Consider the following 22812-nt stretch of genomic DNA (forward strand, 5'->3'; position numbering starts at 1 on the left):
GGAAGTGGGCTATTTGGCTGTTGTGAAATTGCACATTGAATACTGCATTGTTTTGGCGGTATTTGAAAAGAGAATGTTGTCATGTAAACGCAAATTTGCAATGGGAAATTTTCTGTTTATTCGGTTGGAGCATCTGTATATGGTAAATTAAACACAAAAAAACTTCAAACAAATAGCACATACGACAAAAATACTTTCACATTAAATGGTAATGATATGTTGAGGTGTTTTGTATAACATTACAATTTCTTCTCTTTCATTCCTTTTTCATTTGATTGGATTGGATAACTTTATTCATTCCGTATTCGGAAAATTTCATTGTCACAGTAGCAAGAGGGTGAGAAGGCAGATACAGGAAAAGACATTTGTGACATTGGTGGTAGAGTACGCTGGTTGAAGAGTCTTATTTATGTCATATTTTTTTGACTGCAATCTTGTTTGCAAGTTAAATCGTTCTGCAAATGTTAGGTTTTGAAAATGGTCACAGTGTGCCATCACACCGTGCCTTACTACACAAGTACTGTTTTGGTAACTTTGCATTTAAGAAAGGACTATCCAATCATTCAAAGCAAAGTCTTTGAATATTTATTCGGATCGCCAAATAACGTGAAGAAAGACTTGTCAATCTCTTGTCTACAGGGAAGTAAAAACAGAAACCTTGGTTGGTTATTTAACCTTCCCGTCATAGGTAATGAAAATACATGATCTGCTGATTTACTCATCAAGTTACTCAGTTATACAGTGAATGTGAGGAGGAAACAAATGTCACTCAGAATGCTTTCTATGGGGACCAAAGTTCACGCAGACTTGGGGATCTAATCCGATAATGGAGAAATGTTACAATTTAGTTCTTTTAGGGTTCATTTTGGTTTTTGTGTCTTCTTGGGCTTTTTCGGTCTGTGTGACTTGGTTAGTTGTGATCACCCACTGCTTTCACCTCTTGTCATCTGCCCTCTTGTGTCCTCAGCCAACCCCGCCTCTTTTATGACCACCACCTTTGCTCATTGTCACGCCAACCCCTTTCTATTGAAATCCGTTGTCAATTTCTGCACGTGGGTCCCTCCATGCTCCCTTAAACTTGGGTAATGGCTGTCATAGAGTTAAACCTTTTCCATTTCTTGTTTGTGGTTATCATCACACTTGTTCAGTTCCATCATGGGTACGCACTCTCTTTCTGTAGGCATTTTGCCCTAAAAAAAGAGGAAATAAAGTTAGTGATTTAAAACTGATACAAAGATATTTGTGAGCCAAATAAACATGGCTTTTTAAAAACTGTACGTCTATATTTTAAAGTAAGATCAAATAAGTATTCAGGCCAAAACCACTTTAATGAGTAATTAGTGAATAACTTTATGCATTTAATTTTTCAATCCGAGCATAAACGTCAAAGTTTTTTTAAAATTAAAATTATTTTTTTCAGGAATATCACTAATTAAAACAACAATACATTAAATGCAAAGTGCATTCAGTCACAATAAGTCTCAAATTTCATTAACTCATGAAACACAAAAGGTTCACGAGACAGATAATACAAAGATATGCAGAAACAACTTCCAACAATATTAATCGCATTTTAGAGCATTTGGGACTGTGACATCATCACTTACGCTGCATTGGGATTGGATGACTGCTGGTTTCTTATTCAAATCCCACCATATCAAACCCTCTTTAAGATCACCTCTCTTCATCGGTCCTGTACGTTAAGAAAAAAATTGAAAAATATGGCATAAAATATCACTATACAACAGACCTTGCCATAGATGGATTCTATATTTATGCGGTTTTAAAAACCTGGACCACACAGCAAACACTTAGACCCAAGAATAGAGGAAATGTGCGAGAAAATCACGTGTTTAAATTGGAGAATATATCACACTCCTTCCTTAATTTATTAATGTTGTTGGAGTGTCTTGATATGGTATGCTTACCTGTAGCATAACTCACAAGGACACCAATTAGTACGACTGAGCTTGTTGCCACGACACCAAAATAGAGATAGGAGATGGAGTAAAAGTTATGAAGGCCCCTAAATGAAGGAAAAGATAAGCATTCATTTGTTGACCTTCTTAATTCTTGCGCTTACTATTTAGACAATAGCCAGCAGGGTTGAGCTTGCCTGGAAAATGAACACATTTTCAGTTATATAGTTTAGTATTATTGCATAGTATTGGCTATTTAGTTTAGTCCTTCATCACTGAAAAAGATAATTGCTTGTGACGTAATACTGACCTTGGGTTGCCAGGTTGAAGTGTTGTTGAGATGGGTTCATGCTGAGTACCATTCAGCGTGATGTTTCTCAGTTCGCACTCTGCTGCATAACTAGGTAGCACACCCATGGTCCTTGAACTAGGCGGGTTAACAGTGGATCCAACAGCCAGCCACAAAGAGACACAGTAACCCACGGCGGTTCCTGCAAATGCCCCCTGAAACATCAAAAGATGCAATCAACCCTCTCTTGGTAGATGCCCCTAAGGTCGTACAATGCATATTTAACAAAAACATGCGAAGGACAAAGATAAATAATTATCTTGGCTTGAAAGACTGCAAAATATAAATGATTTATTTTTTGTGTGTGTGATATTTTGGCACTTTTTGCCACCCGTCTCCCAACACAAAAATACCAAAACCTATGAAATAAGACTGGTAAAAGCTCACTCGAACAATGATGTGGAACTGAAGGCCGAACGTTTGTAAATATTTTCAAAATAAAACTGCAAACACATTACCAGTTTATTTGAGGCGGGAATAAATATCCCCAAGATGAATACACCAAGTAATGGACCACTGATCACAGCCATGACTGTAAAGGACCCCTGAGGACATAGTAAACATGAAAAATGATATGAAATTTGAGACACGCAAGATGTGTTTTGGCGTTAATCATTACATCGACCACAAAAATTTTCAAAATAATAGAATGGTTGAAGCAGGAAGCTGAGTTTTTTTGTCATACCACATAGCCCAATATTTTTGTTGTTGTTGTCCCTCCCTCTTTCCAATGGTGATATGAATTTTAAAAAGTTTGTATATCTTGTGAACTAATAAAACAGGCATACAGAATGAAACATGTTGATTAAATTGAAGACACATTTGTCATTGCACTCCACAACCAATTACTCCTTAAAATTGGGTTATAGGCTAATCCTACAACCTTTGGGTTTGTAGATGCAGTAGACCACATGTCAACACTTCAGCAATATAGGGAGAGAATTGTCACAAAATAACAACCACCATCCATCCATTTACACAAATACTACATCCATGTATTCAAATCATCCATGAGCAAACTCCGCTTTCGTTACCTTCTCCAAAATCAGCTCAAATCGGGCGATAAAGATTTAGTGGATTGGCATACTCTTTCACACAGTTTTGTGACATACTTGGCCTGCAATTTATTTATTATTGTTAAACTTATTTATCAACCCTTTTATTACCTATATATTTATGTCTAAAATCTATTTTTCTGTGTCTTTATTCTCACCCTCTTGCTACTGTGACAGGGAAATTTCCCAAATACGGGATGAATAAAGTTATCCAATCCAATCCAAAAGCAGACCTTGAACTGAGGGTGTAGAGGCTAAATTAGGACACAGCTATAGAGTTCTTAACCCTGCCAAAAAATATATACTTGTTTTCTTACCTGAAGAACTCCCCAATCCAGCAGGGAGGCTAGAACAGCTATGATTATACAGGCAACTCCATAGAGGAAGGCTTAAGAAAAGAAAAGAAAACAAAAAAAGTTGTAGTACCATCAGCATGATGCGGCACTCGTTACCACTAACCAACTTTATATTTGACATTTGTTGATTTACAGAATAGGGTCCGAAAGATGGAATGAATGCGTAGTACACTACACTTACTGAGTCCTTTGGAAACGAGGACATGTTTCCTCTGGCTCAGGTGGCGCAGGTACGGTCGGAAAAGGTCCTCCATCGTTACTGCAGCCATTGCATTAATACTTGTGGAAACTGTACTGTGAGATAAGTCTTTCTTTAATAATTCTTTTCAACCATTACAGTATGGAACATGATTTGTGAGTTGAATTACGCTGAACTTGTAGGGGTGGGTTGGTGACATGCATTATCAACATTTCTTGAATTCTTGACTTAGCACACAACCTTTTACGTATGATGTTCGTTTTTCCCTCCCTTTAAAGATTTAAAGCAAACTTTGATCATTCTGTCATTGAGAGATTCACATTCCACCAAGGTTTGTGGCTTTTTTATGTGCCGAGAGAACGCCCGTAAAAAACAAAGGTACATGAGCATGCATGGTTTATGGTCATATTAGTGTGTTTTATAGCACTGTACACACCTTGGAATGCAAATGCAGTAGTGAACACATATTTAACTGGAATTGGGATGTGTTCTTGGTATAGTCGTGTTCAAACATGTGGCTAATGGTCTATCGCTGTCTTAAAAGACAAATGCATGATTGTGCGGTGAAAGAACTCTTTCTATTGACAAAGTAATCCTACGCAAATGGAAGATAGTGAGTGTACATGTATAAACTAAAAGCTCAAATTGAAATACCTCAGAGTGCCACTATATGCGCAAGCCAAGAAGAGACCTGGAAAGCCAGTATGGTTCTTGAATATATCCAACACAAAATATGGCATATACTGAAAAAAAAAGACAAACGAGAAAAAAGTATTAAGTATTGCATGATTCATTTATTCTTCATTGCTCATCCCTACCACAATCTAGTGGCTAAGGTGTGGTAGGGATGATGAATGAATAGGCTTGGGCCTGTGTTAATACTACATAATCCAATTTTAACAGTTATGACAATTCTACTTCTGAGCAGGCTACAATTTACAAACTCAGACAAACCGAAGCTATGGTGACCACTACAAAAAACATGTTACCAATATTCTACAATGCAGCAGAACTTCTATATTACAGACTATATTTATCTTTTTGTCAGGACTGTCAATAAATAAAAAAACAATGAATGGTATGACCAGTGCTCAACTTACAAGATCAGGAGAAGACACTCTGCCAGATTTCAGTGGATCACAATTGAAGTAATAGGCGAACATGACAATGCCACAGGTTGCCGCACTGCCCACAATTAGGCACAAACCCACTTGGTTGATAAATAATGCCCTGAGAGAGAAATAAACATAAGCGCTACTAAGGCTTGTTTTCTGAAAAATGAAATAAAGTATTTAAGACAATGAACAAATGTAGTTTTCATGAGATTTACATTCCTTGCAATGAAAGCCTTCATCACTGTATTCTTACTCATACAGTGGTTTGATATAGCAGACATTTGACAGACATGGGTCTCCTTTTTGCAGCATTGCTATGTTGAACACTGTTGAATAACACATTGAAAAATTGGCACAAGTATGATTTGATTGACCCACCACTGGGCCTGTCTCTCGTTTCTACAGGACACGTAGCGTTGGACTTGTGCTTGGTTTACACCATACATGGAAAGCCACAAAAGTGAACCTCCAACAGTCAAGCTCCAGAAGGTGTAACGTCGTCGAGGGTCAAAGTCAAAACTGGAAAAAAACATCCGCAGATAGGTAAGTGGTGGAAGTACAATTTGTACAATATTGTACAGTTCTATCTAAGATAGCAATATACAATTGGGCTTGTACTAATCCAGAAAATCACATTTTGCATCTCTTGGCTCTCAACCAAACTGGTTTTGTTAAGATACTAACAGAATCCCTATCTCAATTGGATTTAGCAGTAGCAATATGTGAGGTTCTTAATGAAAGAACAACTAACTTATTGACCATATTTTCCTCAATGTAATGCGCAACTAAAAGACAATTTTCTCAAAAGTCTGCAGTGCGCCCTATTGTTAGGGATCGGTTTTGTTATGATTTATCGCATATGATTGCCCATTGAGTTCACCTGCCGTCTCCCCGTCCCTGTTGTATCTCCTGCTTGCTGCCTCTTGTGTGACTCAGGTGTTTTTGATTGTCTCATCAACCCATGTCTGTCTATTTAAACCCTGTGTGTTTGTCAGTTCTTGTTGGATCGTCTGCGTTGTTATGCCCATGTCCCGTGATCCTCGTTTCCCCGCGTCCTCCTCGTCAGGTTTGATTTTCTTATTTCATTCCAAAGTCTTTGTTATTTTCTGAATATTCCGTCATAATTATTGATGTTTTTGTTAGCGCACTCCACTCCCTGTCCTTGTTTGCTTTCCCGCGTTTGGGTCCTACTTCGCATCCACGATCCAGCTGAATTGTGACACCTATCGTCCAACACGCCTAGTATATTGATCAAGATTGGTTAATCATTGTATGAAATTCCCTTTAGCACAGCTCCATCTAGATCAGGTTTCTCAATCCGATTCCGCATTTACTACTACAACTCAATCTAATGGATGTATAACACATCAACAACTACTACTATTACAACAACTCAATCTAATGGATGTAAACGACATCAACATCAACAACAACTACTTCTACTACAACAACTCAATCTAATGGATGTATAACACATCAACATCAACAACAACTACTACTACTATAACTCAATCTAATGGATGTATAACACATCAACATCAACAACAACTACTACTACTACTACTATAACGCAATCTAATGGATGTATAACACGATCCCCTACTACCATATCTCCATCTAGTGGATGTATAACACAATTTTGTACTATTACTACTACTACTACTACTACTACTACTACTACTACTACTACTACTACTACTACTACTACAGCCCAATCTTGTGGATGTATAACACAATCCACTACTACCAAGACTACCACAGTTCAGTCTAGTGGATGTATATCACAATTTCCTACTACTACTACTACTACCACCACCACTACTACCAATACTGCAATTTATATGTGTGTCTTATATATGAAGCAAATTTTATGATAGGCCATTTATTGACGGTGCATCTTATACTCAGGTGTGCCTCCTAGTGCGGAAAATACGGCACATAAAAAAAGTATTCTTCAACCAATAACGTATTTTTGACTTACTCATTAAAATTAAGCCGTGAACCATTATTGGCAATTCTTAACACTGTTGCGGGACCACCAACCAGCACGGTGCCATGGATGACAATGGCCACAAAGCCAGCAAACATGACAACAATCTGGAAAACATCTGTCCAGATCACAGCTTTTATGCCACCCTATGAAAGACCAAAAATACAGGAGACACTTAGTCACACAGATGTATACAGGGACATGGATTGAGTGCATATACTGTACAATAATAGTGTTTGCCAACATTTATTGAGCACACACCACCACAGAAAGTGGATACAGAGGTTCTTTTGGTATATCTCCTGCCTTCCTGTTTTTATAACCCGAAGACTGAATTCAAGGATACTGTTCATTATTTCAGGTACTAAATATGAACAATTTGATTTCCTATGTCACCCTGGTTGGGAGGGACTGTATCAGTGCATATATACTTAAATGCTTTACCAGAGTTGTGTAAACGGTGCAGATAATTCCAGTTGAGAAAAGAGACATCCACATGTTAAGTCCAGTTGCTGTGAGGGCATATAAAAAAGGAAAATTAAAGATATCGTAAGGTCATAAATACATGAAATCTGTTTGAAAATAAGTGCTAAAAACAAGGGCGCAAGCTAAGAACAGGTGAACTCTTAATCTCTGAGTAATATAAACTGTTTTGATCTAATTTATGAAGTTTTTGTTTTAGGTGGGTTTAAATCATAAATTGCTATTGCATGAGCAAATTAGCCATGACATCTCCACAACAATGGTTGTAATATGACAATTGTTCCTTTATAAAATACAATATTTAGGTACATTGATTCACTTTGTTGATTTCATTCACCATTTTATATATTGTACTAAAGATTAATTTCTTTTTCTTTAAAACAAGCGACACAATATGTGCACACAGACACTATTCTGTCTTCTCCTTCTGAATTGTATTCTGGCTCGGATGGTTCAAATATGCCAAAACATGTGTTTGTAGAGAATTAATGCTAAAGACATTAACATCAACTCTAGAAAACGCCAGGAGTGTGATTGAGAATTGGTTCGGACATAATTACAGAATCCTAAATTTCATGGATTCATCCTTTTTAAAAAAAAATGAATTTCATTCAATCGTAAGAGTTGACAACAACAGTCTTTAATTTGGCCCAATACAATCATTTATTCATTTTAATTTGACCTAACCGGATCTTTAAATTGCTATAGTCCAAATTTAGTAGCTTCTAAACCACGACACCCCTTGAGTTGCAGAAGAATAAAGGTTATAAAGTTAAATTTAACAAAATTTTGGGAGTCATGTCATGTGAGTAGTTATCTCACCCACCTTGGTTGAGGATCAATGCTGGCGCATAAATGACCACACCTGTGTATAGAAGCTTGAAGAAAAAATATAGAGAAACAGAGAGTGACAGATGTTTTTGTTTAGTCTTTCTCAATATTAGGTATCATACACATCTATGTGTATGTATGTATATGTATATTTATATATATGTACTATGTGTATGTACGTATATATATATTTCAGCAACACGCGTATTTATTTATTTATATATTTATTAACTTATTTATTACCTATTTATTTATGTCTAAAATGTCTTTTCCTGTGTCTGTATTCTCACCCTCTTGCTACTGTGACAGTGAAATTTCCCGAATACGGGATGAATAAAGTTATCTAATATAATATAATCTAGTGCAGACCCCTAACACTGGCTCTCTTCTCAACATTACCTTTCTTAAAGACAGGTTATTTATATATATATATACTACTAATTATAAAGTAACGAACATTCAGTTTTAACTCTTCAACATTCAGAATTTCACTATGATACTAAGAAGCAGAAATAATTTTCCTGCTTTTATTTGATAGATATCTTGTTGTTTTGCTTATTGTTGTTGTTTTTTGCCATCAAAGAAGGGGATTTAGTACGTACACAAAAAAATGTGTTATGGGAATACTTTAATTTGATCCATCCATTTTTACGGGCTAAGGAGTTACACTTATCCGGCAAGTAGTAATAAGACAAAATGTATGCTTCTCTTACTGTGGCCACAAGAAACTGAAGACTTCCCAGAAGCTGCATCCCTCGGCCGAACCTCATCTTCAGATACTGTGACAGGCAGAGAGGCCTTACTTAACAACACGACATCACCCAATATCACTACACAAATCCAGGCACGCACACACCCAGACATGCCCTCCAATCAGAAACATTCCTCAAAGGTTTTTTTTATGTTATTTTATATCATGTTTGATCATGACCAACATTTTTTGAGCATTTTGACATTAAGGTGAGGTACACTTGAGTTCAAAGTTGGGGGATGAGCCTTAAAAGCGAGAGAAAATGCCATTTTAATCGCTACATTCAATAATTATGTTTATATAATTTGCAGTATTGCTTGTTCACTAACTAACCCGTCAGTATACATCTCATTATACTTGTATAATGACAATAAAAACATTGAATTCAATAACCATTGAACATTCGGAATATTTTTATCTATCCAATTTGGGACTGTTACATTAAAAAGGCTATAGTCAAAGTAAAAGTAGTCATCCAAAAAAATATAGCCAAGAACAAGTAAAAATAATATTAAGTGAAAAGAATAGTCAAGTAATTGTAACTATCAGATTTTGTTTCCAGGACATCATCTATATGAACTACCCAAAATCTACTCAATGTAAAACTGACGAGTATAATTTGGTAAAACTTCTCTCAGAATTATATTTTTCTCAAAACGTTACCCGATTAAATGTAATGAAGTAAATGGAACCTATAACGGCTGACTTTTAGCAAGAAGGAGGGGTCTACCTTTTTTTTTTTTGTTGCAAACTGGAGCTAATGTTGCAACCATAAATCCCATAGCTGTGACGTGAAATGCTAACCAGTTATCCAGAATACATTTTATTTTGAATTTAATTTGTGAGACATTGCTCTTCAACATGATTGTGCTATAACCTTGATAACATTTGTTCTCGCCACTACTATCTGTCAATTAACCATCGGTTCTGAAGTCACGAGTGTGAAAGGGTCGAGGGTTCGATTCCAGGTTGGTCCTTACCTTGTGGAGTTTGCATGTTCTCCCCGGCCTTCCGTGGGTTTTCTCCGGGTACTCCGGTTTCCTCCCACATCCCCAAAACATGCAGTGTAGGCCGGTTGAACACGCTAAATTGCCCCTAAATCTGAGTGTGAGCGTAAATGGTTGCTTATCTCATTGTGCCCTGTGATTGGCTGGCCACCAATTCAGGGTGTCCCCCGCCTCTGATCCGAAGTCAGCTGGGATGGGCTCCAGCACCCCACGCAACCATCGTGAGGATAAGCGGTTCAGAAAATTAATGAATGAAAACATTTGACACCACTGTTAACAATACACTCCTCTGTGGTGTGAACAGGAAAGTCCCGAGTTAAAAGGATAAAGAGTTGTGAATTCCGATTTTTTTAACCTTTGTTGCCGTGTGAGTCATACTAAAATTGCGTTTAACCTGATTGGTGCTTGTGATGCCGAGTCGAAAGAAAACCGGCAGGAACAAGTAAGCAGTCATCAGAGAGTTGATGCTTTGTCCCAGGCACATGTAGAGGAATTTGAATCCGTGGCGATAAGCTTCAGATGGAACTCCCAAAACCTGGACAGCTGACATAAAGCTGGCACAGAGGGAGAGTCCAATGGGAACTGCTGACATATTGCGACCGCCAGTGAAGAAGTCATCAGTGCTGGCATCGCGTGGCTGCTTCTTCAGGGCTTGATACAATCCTATGATCATGGAAATCAGGAGCATGACAGCGAAAACGGCATAATCGGCTGCGGCAAAGGTCTCTGTGGAAGGATCACTGGTTAACTGTTCCTCCATCGTTCTATGAGACCAAACAAAATCTCATTGGAAATTTGCATTTGGACATAGCTCCTTTTATTTGTTTGCTGCTTCTTTGAACAGTGCATCTCATTTGGCTGTTCAAAAACGAAGCTTGTCAATCATTGTCAACATTTTCACAATGTTCACCACGTAGAATAAATTAAGAGCTCGGATGATATGCCTTTGTTAATACGATATAACAGATACTGTATGCTCCAATGAATTTTGGATACAAAAGCTTCACTTACATATACTTGAAAGCAGAGTTGTAAAAGATCATTCCATAGTAGAAAAGAGAATGTGAAATAAAGAGGAAAGGGTTCGTTCAAGGGGAAAAATGTTTCGGGTAAAGTGTACTAGAAGTTATTGAAACTGCTTGAAAAAGTGATGAACTATCATTCATAACTACTGCGCGACAAGAATAACATTGTGTAATTGGGCAGGCTCCCTTGCAACTCAGTAGTGATAAGAAATTTGAAATGATTTAATCTCTTTAAAAACTCACCGAGCGTAGGTGACAAGTTTATGGAGTCTCTCAATGGAATGTGTTGATAGTCTCGAAAGTAGCTCTCCTGAGGTAGGCACTAGTAGGTGTGTAGGTGGTGCTTTTAAGGGTTGCAATTTGGGATAAGCCCAAAAAGTTAACCCCTTATTAAACTTATGAGTAACCTTATTGAGATGCTCTTCATCAATTGTCAGTGTATATAAACTCATTATGATCATCATTTTCTGAACCGCTTTATCCTCACTCGGGTCGCGGGGGGTGCTGGAGCCTATCCCAGCAGACTTCGGGCCAGAGGTGGGGGACACCCTGAATTCTTGGCAAGCCAATCACAGAGCACAAGATGAAAAACAACCATCCACGCTCACACTCATACCTATCAGCCTACCATGCCTGTTTTTGGAATATAGGAGGAAACCAGAGTACCCGGAGGAAACCCACGCAGGCCTGGGGAGAACATGCAAACTCCACACGGGTGGGCGTGTCCTGAATTTGAACCCAGGACCCCAGAGCCGTGAGGCCGACGCGCTAACCACTAGCTCCACTGGGCCGCATGCAAACTAGTTTTGTTTGTTTTTATAGTTCATTTAAAAATCTTTTTAAAACGGATTATCATTTGAATAATGAATCCCACCGGTCCCCAAAAGGATCATTCTATTGATTTATTAAATTTATTTTTTAATGTATTGAAATCATTATTTATTTATTTAAATCATAATTCACCCACAAAGGGGGTTTAAAATACTCTTGCCACTCGTGCCACCAGGCTGCCCGCAAATCTTTTTAAAATCTTAATTCTACATGTAGTAGCAAACAGTCTAGAGCTATTCCACAAAGGTCCGCTGTGGGTGGGGTGTTTTGCTCTGGTCTGCTTTGGACATCTTTTTTCCAATCTGGTGTCATACAAGTGCAATCAGTGCATTGCAGTCAGGTGCTTCTTGTTTCTGCTGAAAACTCATTAGTTAAAATGTGTGTTGGACCGGTTGGAACAAAAACCTGCAGCCACAGCGTCCTTCCGCGACCGGTTTGCCCACCCATGGTTTAGCCCATAAGTGGGCAAACCGGTCCTCGGGGGCCACTGTGGGTGCAGGGCAACTGATCCAACACAGACAGTTTAACCAATGAGATTTTTGCAGAAAACAAGAAGCACCTGGCTGCAATCCACTGATTGCACTTCAACCATACCAGGTTGGTGGATTCTCTTATAGGTTGAAACGAAAACCTGCACCCACTGCGGCCCATTGTGGAATAGTTCACCCACCACTGGTCTAGCCCATCCACCAGATTGAGAAATTCTGAGTTGGGCAACATAACATTGCACCAGCCCTAATAAAATTTGGTGATGTATTTTTTCTCACATTTTTCACACCATGATGAGCATGTTGTTGAGGATGTACCAAGATTGCTGAACAGTTACAGGGGCGGCCCAGTGGCGTGAGTGGTTAGTGCATCGGCCTCACAGCTCTGGGGTCCTGGGTTCAAATCTAGGTCATGTCCATCTGTGTGGAGTTTGCATGTTCTCGCTGGGCCTGCGTGGGGTTCCTCCGGGTACTCCGGTTTCCTCCCATGTTCCCAAAAAAACATGCATGGTGGGCTGATTGAACACTCTAAATTTCCCCTTGGGTATGGGTGTGGTGAGTGTGCATGGTTGTCCTTCTCCTTGCGCCCTGCGATCGGCCGGAGTCATCTGGGATAGGCTCCAGCACCCCCTGCGACCCTAATGAGGATAAAGTATTTCAGAAAATGAGATGAAATGAGATGTGATGAGATGAGATAAACCGTTACAATATATCTCAAAGTAATTGAATGGTAACACAATGAAAAAAAAATGTATTCATTTTCCATACTGCTTATGCCCACAAGGGTCGCGGGAGGTGATGGAGCCTATCCCAGCTGACTTCAGACACCAGGCGGGGGACCCCCTAAATTGGTGGACACCCAATCGCAGGGCATAAGGTGACAGACAACCATTCATACTCACACTCATACCTACGGGCAATTTAGAGTATTCAACCAATTTGGGAAATGGGAGAAAACCAGAGTACCCAGAAAAAACCCACACAAGCCCGGGGAGAATTTACAGACTCCACCGAGGAAGGTCGGAACCCACCTGGGATTGAACACTCGATCTCGGACATGGAAGTGTGATTTCTTGCTAATCAATCAACCAGTAGCAAAAAATGAATTTGCACTTTTTTTTGGCAATATGAAATTATGCTTCCATATATGCATTGTTCGCTATAGTAATTAAAAAGAAAACGACGTAGCAATAGAGAAACATTTTAAAATGCATTTCTGAAATGCTTGCCATTTAGAATGTGTGGTTGTTCCTGTGACAGGAAACTACTAAAAGCCTCTCTACTGAATCGGGAAACCACAGCAGTCAGTTGCTTGTCATTTCCTGTAAGACCAGGTGCTATAAACTATTTTTTTCTCGTGAGGACAATTTATGTCCGCTAATACATGAATATGTTCAGAACTGCACCGTTAGAATCCGGCTATTAACATTTGCACATGATATAACATGGAAATGCATGTTTTGGAATAAGCTCAATTGACCGATATCTAAATAAAAACTGAGCCACTGATCGCATGACATCAGCACATCTAAAAAGGAAGACCTGTCAAAGACTTCCTGCATTTGACACGCAGATAAATAAAAAGAAGAAATTCCAGCACAAATGAGACACCTGAGGACCTCTGATGTACAAATGCAATAAGGTAAAAAGGGCTTGGTTGATTTTTTTTTATTCCAAAAGTGTTTTAGTTTTTTTAAGAGGAACCTGAATAGTTTGCTCATTTCACTATTAGCAAACACTTCTGGAGTTTGTTTCACAGTAATTATAATGCTTGCTAAACATCATTAATTCTTCCCTATTACATCCGTGTATTTCTAGTTGTGAGAAATAAATGACTATATTACATCCATGCATTTTTAAGTGACATAATATGAACCAGTAGAATGCTTTATTATATTCTTGCTATTCCATATCATGGATAAGATGTAATAACTGATAAACATTTTGACAGAGGATATGGGCCCAAATATATTCATTTGATCAAGTTAGTGATGGCTAACAGACAGTATCTGTTCTGCCAAGTCATTTTCTGAATATAATGTTATCTGTCCGTGTCCCAAACAGTTGGTTTTAAGAGAGATAATTTTATCTTCAAAAGCATCCATGAATCTCCTCGGCGAAGAAGAGTTTACTCCTCTCATGATCAGAGACCATGGCAGCCAAAGTTCCAGGTCTAGCACAAGTTCTGGTCTCCAAGTGCACTTTTATTTCTTTCCTCCCACTAAAGATGCTACCACAATATATATATCAACTGGGCAAGTCTCAGCTGAAAATGTTTGCATGGAAGCAGCCAAAAGATGCGGTAAGAAGACAATATGCCTGTGTAAAAGTTTCTTTTATTGACTCCTATATCCATGCTTTGATTTAAAAAAAGACGCAATTTTTTTCCCTTCAAGGAATTTTGCCAGTTCACCAAAGTCTTTTTGGTTTAGCTTCTGCTGATCTCACATTCTGGTACCCTCCATCTCACATATTCAACACAGAAGAAAACATACAGGTCCATTTCAGAGTCAGGTGCGTGCTATTGTGCAATTCTAAATAAGGTAAGCCATATTAGAACCGATTTAAGGGTTGCTGTGGTTTTACCGAGTATTGTGAACCCCTAATTATTGATATGAGTATATACCTAAAATAATGTATTACTACTTATCTCAGATGAATATATAGGAGAAACTCAGAATAGCAGAGGCCATTTTCAATTAACGTTTTCTATTTTTTATTCTTCATAAAGATTTTAGAGTTAGGTGGTGATTAATCCTTGGGAATTCATGGTAAATTGTGAAAAAGTGATTATAAATATTTACAACTCTGTTGCTATGATTTATGCCAAGTATTACAAGCAACAAATACATCATGTGTATATAATATATTTTAGTCATTTTGACTGATGACTTATTTATGGACAAGCAATAATATATAGATATATTTGTTTTCTTTATATATATGTGTTAGAGATGTATTGTAAGGAAGTTGTGGTTTTATAAGCTCTGCTTTATATTCATCACTTGAACTGAACCTGCTTACGTCCATCAAACACTAATGTTTTCATATGAAATAACTTGTTTTAATAACTAAATCTGTGACTAACAATGTGTGCCATTTATACAGGTTTTTCTTTGGAAATTGGTATGGACAGGGAACAAGAATGTCATACCGTTACAGTCTGAGCAGAGACAGAATTAGTCCTGCGCTTGACTACTCTGTCATTGACTATCTATTTGCCCAGGTAAAAAAATGAAGTGATATATACAGTACAGTTGCTAGATGCTTAATATTTGTAATCATTCTAGTTTTAATGAGCAATATGAGACAATGCTCGATACAGGTGCATCGCACTACTTAGAAGTTGCTTTGTTTTTGTGTGTAATGTGGTGTAATAATACCTGATTATCATAATTTTTAAACCTTATTTGGTCATAAATTCATACTCCACTTTGATTGCCCATGAATGACTATGAGTGTGACTAGAGCACTTGACAATGTCCATTTGTCACAACTAGGTAATAAAATGACACTTCAAAAATGTATATGATATTATCATGGGGTGCAATTTCAATATGACATTTCATAATCTTCTTACCGTGGACAATTTCTTTTGGAAAGGGAACAAAAAATATTGTTAACAATATATTATGTTAACTAAGGGCGGCTAAGTGGAGCTAGTGGTTAGCGCGTCGGCCTCACAGCTTTGGGGTCCTGGGTTCAAATCCAGATCACGTCCACCTATGTGCAATTTGCATGTTCTCCCCGGGCCTATGTGGGTTTTCTCTGGGTACTCCGGTTTCCTCCCACATTCCAAAAACATGCATGGTAGGCTGATTGGACACAAAATAATTATAGTATATATAGTATATAATTTTGATTATTTTTAAGGAAAAATAGACTACATTGAGGGCTTTATTTTCCCCAAATTGTGCTGTGCATCAAAGTTTCAGGTTAAAAAAATAACTTGCTTCTATATTATTCATTTGGAAGTTGCATGTTTCTTTTGAAATATAGGTACGAAGTGACTTTATCACAGGTGAAGTGGTAACACCATTAAGTGTTCAAGAGGAATGTCTCGGTCTGGCAGTGCTGGACTTGTGGAGAATGGCGAAAGAGCAGCGTCGGACTGTAACGGAACTCTGCAAAACTGTCAGGTAGTTTTTAGTTTTTTCATTTTCCTAGTTTGCGGGAGTGTAAATAATAAATGAAAAATTGCCCTGCCTATATATGTAATGTTTTCTTCTTCGTCGTGCCTTATTCGGCTGATGCGACTTGTACTCAGGTGCGACTTATAGTCCGTAGAATACGGTACCTAATGTTGTACTTTGTATTCATCTGTGAATTACTTAATTGCATCGTTACACGCGCTTACTTGATTATGTGCCTAAGACTGGCTTTGAAAGTTCATTTTGTTTTAAAACTAGATAAGAATTGTATTTTGATGGATTTCCTTTTTTTTCCATGCAATAGTCTTCACTAAATGCAAGTAAGAATAGGTGTGCTCTTTTCCCCCAGCTACAAATCTTGTCTTCCTAAGGTGCACCAGCACGATATCGAGAAACGCAATCGCCTGGATCGCTACCGAATCAGAAATACTCTCAAACGATTCCTCAAGAAGCTTGGAAGTTGCTCAGTGGAAGCGTGTAGCCTGAAATTGAAGTATTTGGTCGAAATAGGAGGCATCGTTCCCACTTTAGGAAGTGAAATCTATCAGATTTGCACTGGTTTCTCCCATTCCAGTGGAATGTTCACCCACATTAAGGTCACTGGGGAAACTGGCATTCAAACCAGTGGAAGTTGTCATCCTGATGGTTCTCTGGTAAGCTCAAGATGCGTTATTTTTTCTTGTGACCTATGCCACACCCTTTCCTTTACTTTGTTGGTGATAAGGTGGATTAAAGACCTATCTCCAATATATAATGTTTTGGTTTTGAAACCCGATTTCAGCCTTGCATCCTCTGTGCAGCTTGGATGGGTTTACGTCCAAAATTCTAAAAACATGTGCATTTTAGGTTCATGGAAAACTCAAAATTGTCTCAACCATTTCAAAGGTGTGAAAGGTTATGAATAATTAAATTAAAGTCAGCTAATAGGCTGCAGCCTGGGAAATGATCAGCAATAACTGCTGTAGGAAATTGGTTAATGGATTATATATATATATATATATATATATATATATATATATAAATAAATACGTATTTATTTATTACCTATTTATTTATGTCTAAAATGTCTTTTTCTGTGTCTGTATTCTCACCCTCTTGCTAATATGACAATGAAATTTCCCGAATACGGGATGAATAAAGTTATCTAATGTAATCCAATCAAAAACATGTATATTTATGGATAATCGTCTTCCTTTGTAGGAGTGGCAAACTTTCTGTGACTTCCAGGACATACTCGCCATCAGTATAAAATGTCACGAGCAGGAAGACAGCAGGATGGTGACAGTGTATCGACACGACGACAGATGCATGGTAAGTGAGTTTTGCAGAGGTATGATGTCAAACCGCGATTTCAAAAAACTACACAATTACAATAATCAAAACATTTGCCGACATTCCCGATCTATTTGAACCCAAGGAAGCCAATTTCACGAGCGTCAAAGAAGCACTCTCATTCGTGTCGCTTGTTGATGGCTACTTCAGACTGACCACTGACTCCAGCCACTTCTTCTGTCAGGACACTGTGCCTGAAAGCCTTCTTGAAGGTTTCAAAAACCATTTACATGGCCCAATCACGTAAGTCCATACACAGGATAATTTTGCCTGCGACGACGGCATTCATGATATCTCCAATCAAGGTCAGAGTTTGCAGTCGACAAGTTGAAAAAGCTTGGTGTTAAAGATGGAACATTCCTACTTCGACAGAGCCCTAAAGATTTTAATAACTTCTTCCTCACGATATGTATTCAGGTAAACTGTGCTTGAACAACATTCTCTACCTCCCAATCACAAATCTGTGACCATTTGGTGTGTATATTTCTTAAAGACTCCACTTGGACTTGATTACAAAGACTGTCTCATTATTAAAAATGGCCACTACCGCCTTCCTGGTGTCCAGAAGTCCTTTTCCAGTCTGAGAGAGCTCACCAGCTTTTACCAAAAGAACAAACTTTTACTGGATAACATTCCTGCCAAGCTAGGCCGTTGCTGTCCACCCCGACCCAAAGGTTGCTTCCTTCTGAACTGAATACTACTTAATACTGTATTTTCTGGACTATAAGTCGCAATTTTTTTCATAGTTTGGCTGGGCCTACAACTAATACTCAAGTGCGACATGACATATATGTATTTTTTTTCTCTCTGAGCACCAACAGCCGTCTGTTTTTTAAATAGTTATCTGAAAAACTGTTATATTAACAGATGTCTATTTAGCCTATTGTTGTTCATTTTAATCATTTTACTTTGACAACTTACACTCGGGTGCTAAAAAGAGTACGAAAATTACAGTACGGAGACAGAAGACCCATATTGAAAAGATCTTGAATCAACATTCCATTCCGCTGTTGATTGTTTATCGTTGAATCAACGCTGAATTGTCACCCACAATTAATGTTGTTTCGACTTAAGAATACTTGCAAAATCTTCTCGGTATTTCCTTCAATCATTCCTTCATTTCTCGGTCTGTTTATCCTCACAACAGTCTAAAGGACTCCTGGCTAGTCACGGGAGCCCTGTGAGGATACGCTGTACGAAAAATGAATATATGAATATAGTAGTTACTAGTAAGTATTTTTCTGGTTCTTCTATAGAGCTCACAAATCTCATCATCATAAGAAATGGCATCCCCGTTGAGGCTGAAGGGTCCCCAACACCCGAGCGGACAAAATTCAGTCATATCCAGTTCCACATGATCAAATATGAAGACCTAGAATGGGTACGTTATATTAGCGGTAGGAGCTGTGAAAATGGTTTCTTACAAATGCAGTTTCCTTCAAGTTGTCCCCAGGAAATTTGAATGGCAGGCTGTTATGATTCTCTTTACCCTCATTAGGGTGAAAGTCTTGGACAGGGATCCTTCACTCGAGTCTTCAAGGGCTCCAAAAGAGACATTCGTGATGGGGAGAAACATGTGACGGATGTTCTTCTGAAAGAATTGGACAGCAACCACAAGAACTGCTGGGAAGTGAGTTTTACCCAATCAGATCCTGTGTATTTTGTGAATTGTTTGAGCTATTATTGACTTCATGATTAAAGTGTATTTATTTTTCTAAATGTAGTCATTTTTTGAAGCCGCCAGCATTATGAGTCAGATATCACACAAACACCTCCTCTTGGTTTATGGCATCAGTGTCCATGGAACGAAAAGTAAGTTTCAAAAAGACAAACTCAAAGTAGTAGGTTATTCACATTTTTTCATAACTTTTAATCCATTATATCACAAATGTCACGTATTTTTCGGACCATAATTCGCATCAGGCAAAAGTACGTAATGAAGAGAAAAAATATATAAACAAGTCGCACTGGAGTATCAGACACATTTTTGGGAGAGCATTTTTTTTGTTTTATCATAAACCAATAACAAAAATACATAAAAGTGACAAAAGTAAAATGCAGAACAACAGGCTAAAAGTGTTTTTAGATACATTTTCCCTTGGAGAAAAAAAACAACAACATATAAGGAAAAAAATATTTGAGTATTAGTCACAGGCCTAGCCAAACTATTTTTAAAAAGTGAGACTTATTGTCCAGAAAATACGGCACTTGACCAGGTTTTCTTAAATGTCATGCAAAGGTTTCATAATGTGAAATTGTTGTTAAAAATCATATTATTTTTCCTTTACATCTCTTGTACTGGTGCACATTCTATAAATAAGTTATTTGTGCACTTCCCCACTTATTTGTGTTGTTGGCTACTTTTTATGTGAATACTTAGGTATATATTTATTACTTATGTATTATTTATTTATTATTTATTTATTTATTTATTATTTATTTATTTATTTATTTATTTATTTATTTATTATTCATTTATTATTTATTATTTATTTATTATTCATTTATTATTTATTTATTATTTAGTCATTATTTATTTATTATTTATTTATTATTTATTGTTTATTTATTTAATATTTATTTATTATGTATTTATTATTTACTATTTATTTGTTATTTAATGATTTATTAGTTTGTTTTCTTGTTGTCATGTCTGCACTTTGTGGTGAAGCTTTAAATCTTATTATATTTGTGTAATGACAATAAAAGCATTCCATTCAATTCAATTCTAAATGATGGCAGCCTTTTCCAGTTGCTTTGGGTGAGCTGTTAAAGCAACTCTTCTTGTCTTTGCAGACATAATGGTCCAAGAGTTTGTGAAGTATGGGGCCCTCGACCTTTATCTGAAGAGGGGGAGATCCATGTCAGTGAGCTGGAAACTTGACGTGGTCAGACAGCTTTTGTGTGCCCTCAACTTCCTAGTGAGAAAAACGTAGATCGTGAAACCCTTAAAAACATGACAGTTTTTTCATGAAAACAATGGTCTTGCAGGAGGAGAAGAATATTGTCCATGGAAATATCTGCGCCAAAAATATTCTACTGGCGAGAGAAGGCGATGTATATCAGGGTAGCCCCCCTTTCATCAAGCTAAGTGATCCTGGCATCAGCGTTGCAATGATAGGGAAAGATGGTATGAATTTGCTCTTGTCTTCTTTTTGTTGGAGAAATGCTGAAAAACTGGGCACGTTAAAATGACATCATTGGAATAATATATGCTTTGTTGATTTCAAATTCAAAAGAGAAAACAAATTCTGAAAGTAATATATACACTGAATATTTGTATTTCCAAATACCGGTGGTACATTTTATAATGTTGTATAGCCAATAATATGATTATTTCAGTTATCCTGGACAAAATTCCCTGGGTCGCCCCTGAGGCTTTGGACGCTCCAGACAAGCTGACTATAGAGTGCGACAAGTGGAGCTTTGGTGCCACTGTGTGGGAGATTTTTAACAGTGGCTCTACTCCTCTACAAGACTGGGATCTTCTACAGGTATATGTGCTTCATCAATAATAATATGAGTATTGATAATCGGGAAAAAGTTGAGTACAGTTCTTTTATTTATGTTACCATTCAGTCAGATGACATATTGTATCACTGCACAATGGTTAAAAAATAAATAAATAAATAAAAGCTGAATGAATAGTGTATTAAAAAAGAAAGAAGCAGATAAGCAGTAAACATTATGTATATATAGGGGCATATATATATATATATATATATATATATATATATATGTATATATATATATATATATATACATATACATATATGTATGTATGTATATATGTGTGTATATATATGGATATATATGTATACGCATATGTATGTTTTATTTATTCATTTGACATTTTTTGATTAGTGTGACTTATATTCCGAAAAATACGGTAAGTTAGAGACTTACATTAAGCTTTTAATAAACTTTTGAATAGTGTATTTAAAAAAAGAAGAAGCAGATAAGCAGTAAACATTATGTATATATAGGGGCATACATATATATAATTTATATGGATATATATATAATATATATATGGAGATATATATATTATATATATATATATATATATATATATGTGTGTGTGTGTATATATATGGATATATATGTATACGCATATATGTAGGTTTTATTTATTCATTTTACATTTTTTAATTAGTGTGACTTATATTCCGAAAAATACGGTAAGTTAGAGACTTACATTAAGCTTTTAATAAACTTTTGAATAGTGTATTTAAAAAAAAAAGAAGCAGATAAGCAGTAAACATTATGCATATATAGGGGCATACATATATATAATTTATATGGATATATATATATATAATATATATATGGATATATATATATATATATATATGTGTGTGTGTATATATATATGGATATATATGTATACGCATATATGTAGGTTTTATTTATTCATTTTACATTTTTTAATTAGTGTGACTTATATTCCGAAAAATACGGTAAGTTAGAGACTTACATTAAGCTTTTAAATGTCTATATTGTGTGTAGAAGCAGCAGTTTTATGAGAGTTTCCAGCAGCTGGCCCCCTCTCAGTGGCCCGAGCTAGCCGAACTGATCAACCGTTGTATGAACTACGAGGCGGCTTTTAGGCCTTCATGTCGCAGCCTCATCCGTGAACTCAACAGTCTCATCACATCAGGTGTGGTGCAGTATTTCTCGTCCTGTAGGTGTAGGTCGCGGCGCACATTTGGACCAAGTGGCCCGAACAAACCTCTACTAAACTAAAATGAATTGTCTGGATTTTTGGGCAGACTATGTAATACTTCACGCTACTGAGCCTGTTACACTCAACACAGCGTCATATGCAAATACTGGTCCCGCCATGCCTGATCAAATATTGTTTGAGGAGAGACACCTTCGATATATTTGCCTGCTGGGGAAGGTATGTGACTCAAATAGGTTACATAAA

The 22812-nt window shown here is 37.1% G+C and overlaps 3 protein-coding genes across 5 annotated transcripts in view; 2 read left to right on the plus strand and 1 right to left on the minus strand.

Annotated features, from left to right (window-relative positions):
• On the minus strand, positions 1-11375 carry slc5a5 (solute carrier family 5 member 5). The gene is made up of 16 exons (XM_077606751.1): positions 11324-11375; positions 10450-10819; positions 9011-9076; positions 8293-8344; positions 7428-7495; positions 6975-7129; positions 5372-5512; positions 4979-5108; positions 4533-4621; positions 3861-3973; positions 3641-3711; positions 2727-2813; positions 2230-2423; positions 1929-2026; positions 1608-1693; positions 1-1190 (listed from the first exon to the last, which is right to left on the minus strand). Exons 2-16 carry the CDS (start codon positions 10813-10815, stop codon positions 1101-1103), a joined length of 1806 nt encoding a protein of 601 aa, XP_077462877.1. The 5' UTR covers positions 10816-10819; positions 11324-11375; the 3' UTR covers positions 1-1100.
• The window catches only part of LOC144079161 (peptidyl-prolyl cis-trans isomerase FKBP3-like), a 139843-nt gene that overhangs the window by 106339 nt on the left and 10692 nt on the right, over positions 1-22812 (plus strand). The gene's annotated exons all lie outside the window — the stretch shown is intronic.
• jak3 (Janus kinase 3 (a protein tyrosine kinase, leukocyte)) overlaps positions 5502-22812 on the plus strand; it is a 23654-nt gene continuing 6343 nt past the window's right edge. The window contains exons 1-18 of one of the 3 annotated variants that reach the window (XM_077606747.1): positions 5502-5536; positions 14464-14701; positions 14796-14913; positions 15508-15625; positions 16399-16538; positions 16900-17203; positions 17751-17861; positions 17968-18125; positions 18188-18299; positions 18376-18556; positions 19139-19263; positions 19381-19512; positions 19607-19694; positions 20679-20803; positions 20874-21012; positions 21225-21376; positions 22392-22542; positions 22655-22785. In XM_077606747.1, coding sequence (XP_077462873.1) covers positions 14503-14701; positions 14796-14913; positions 15508-15625; positions 16399-16538; positions 16900-17203; positions 17751-17861; positions 17968-18125; positions 18188-18299; positions 18376-18556; positions 19139-19263; positions 19381-19512; positions 19607-19694; positions 20679-20803; positions 20874-21012; positions 21225-21376; positions 22392-22542; positions 22655-22785 — 2484 coding nt within the window. In that variant the 5' untranslated portion in view covers positions 5502-5536; positions 14464-14502. Of the gene's footprint in view, positions 5537-6040; positions 6060-13691; positions 14042-14463; positions 14702-14795; positions 14914-15507; positions 15626-16398; positions 16539-16899; positions 17204-17750; positions 17862-17967; positions 18126-18187; positions 18300-18375; positions 18557-19138; positions 19264-19380; positions 19513-19606; positions 19695-20678; positions 20804-20873; positions 21013-21224; positions 21377-22391; positions 22543-22654; positions 22786-22812 lie in introns of those variants that run through there. The other 2 variants (XM_077606748.1, XM_077606746.1) reach the window with 2 other exon arrangements.

Source organism: Stigmatopora argus, chromosome 8, assembly GCF_051989625.1.
Source record: "Stigmatopora argus isolate UIUO_Sarg chromosome 8, RoL_Sarg_1.0, whole genome shotgun sequence".
In the NCBI taxonomy this organism is placed as follows: Eukaryota; Metazoa; Chordata; class Actinopteri; order Syngnathiformes; family Syngnathidae; genus Stigmatopora; species Stigmatopora argus.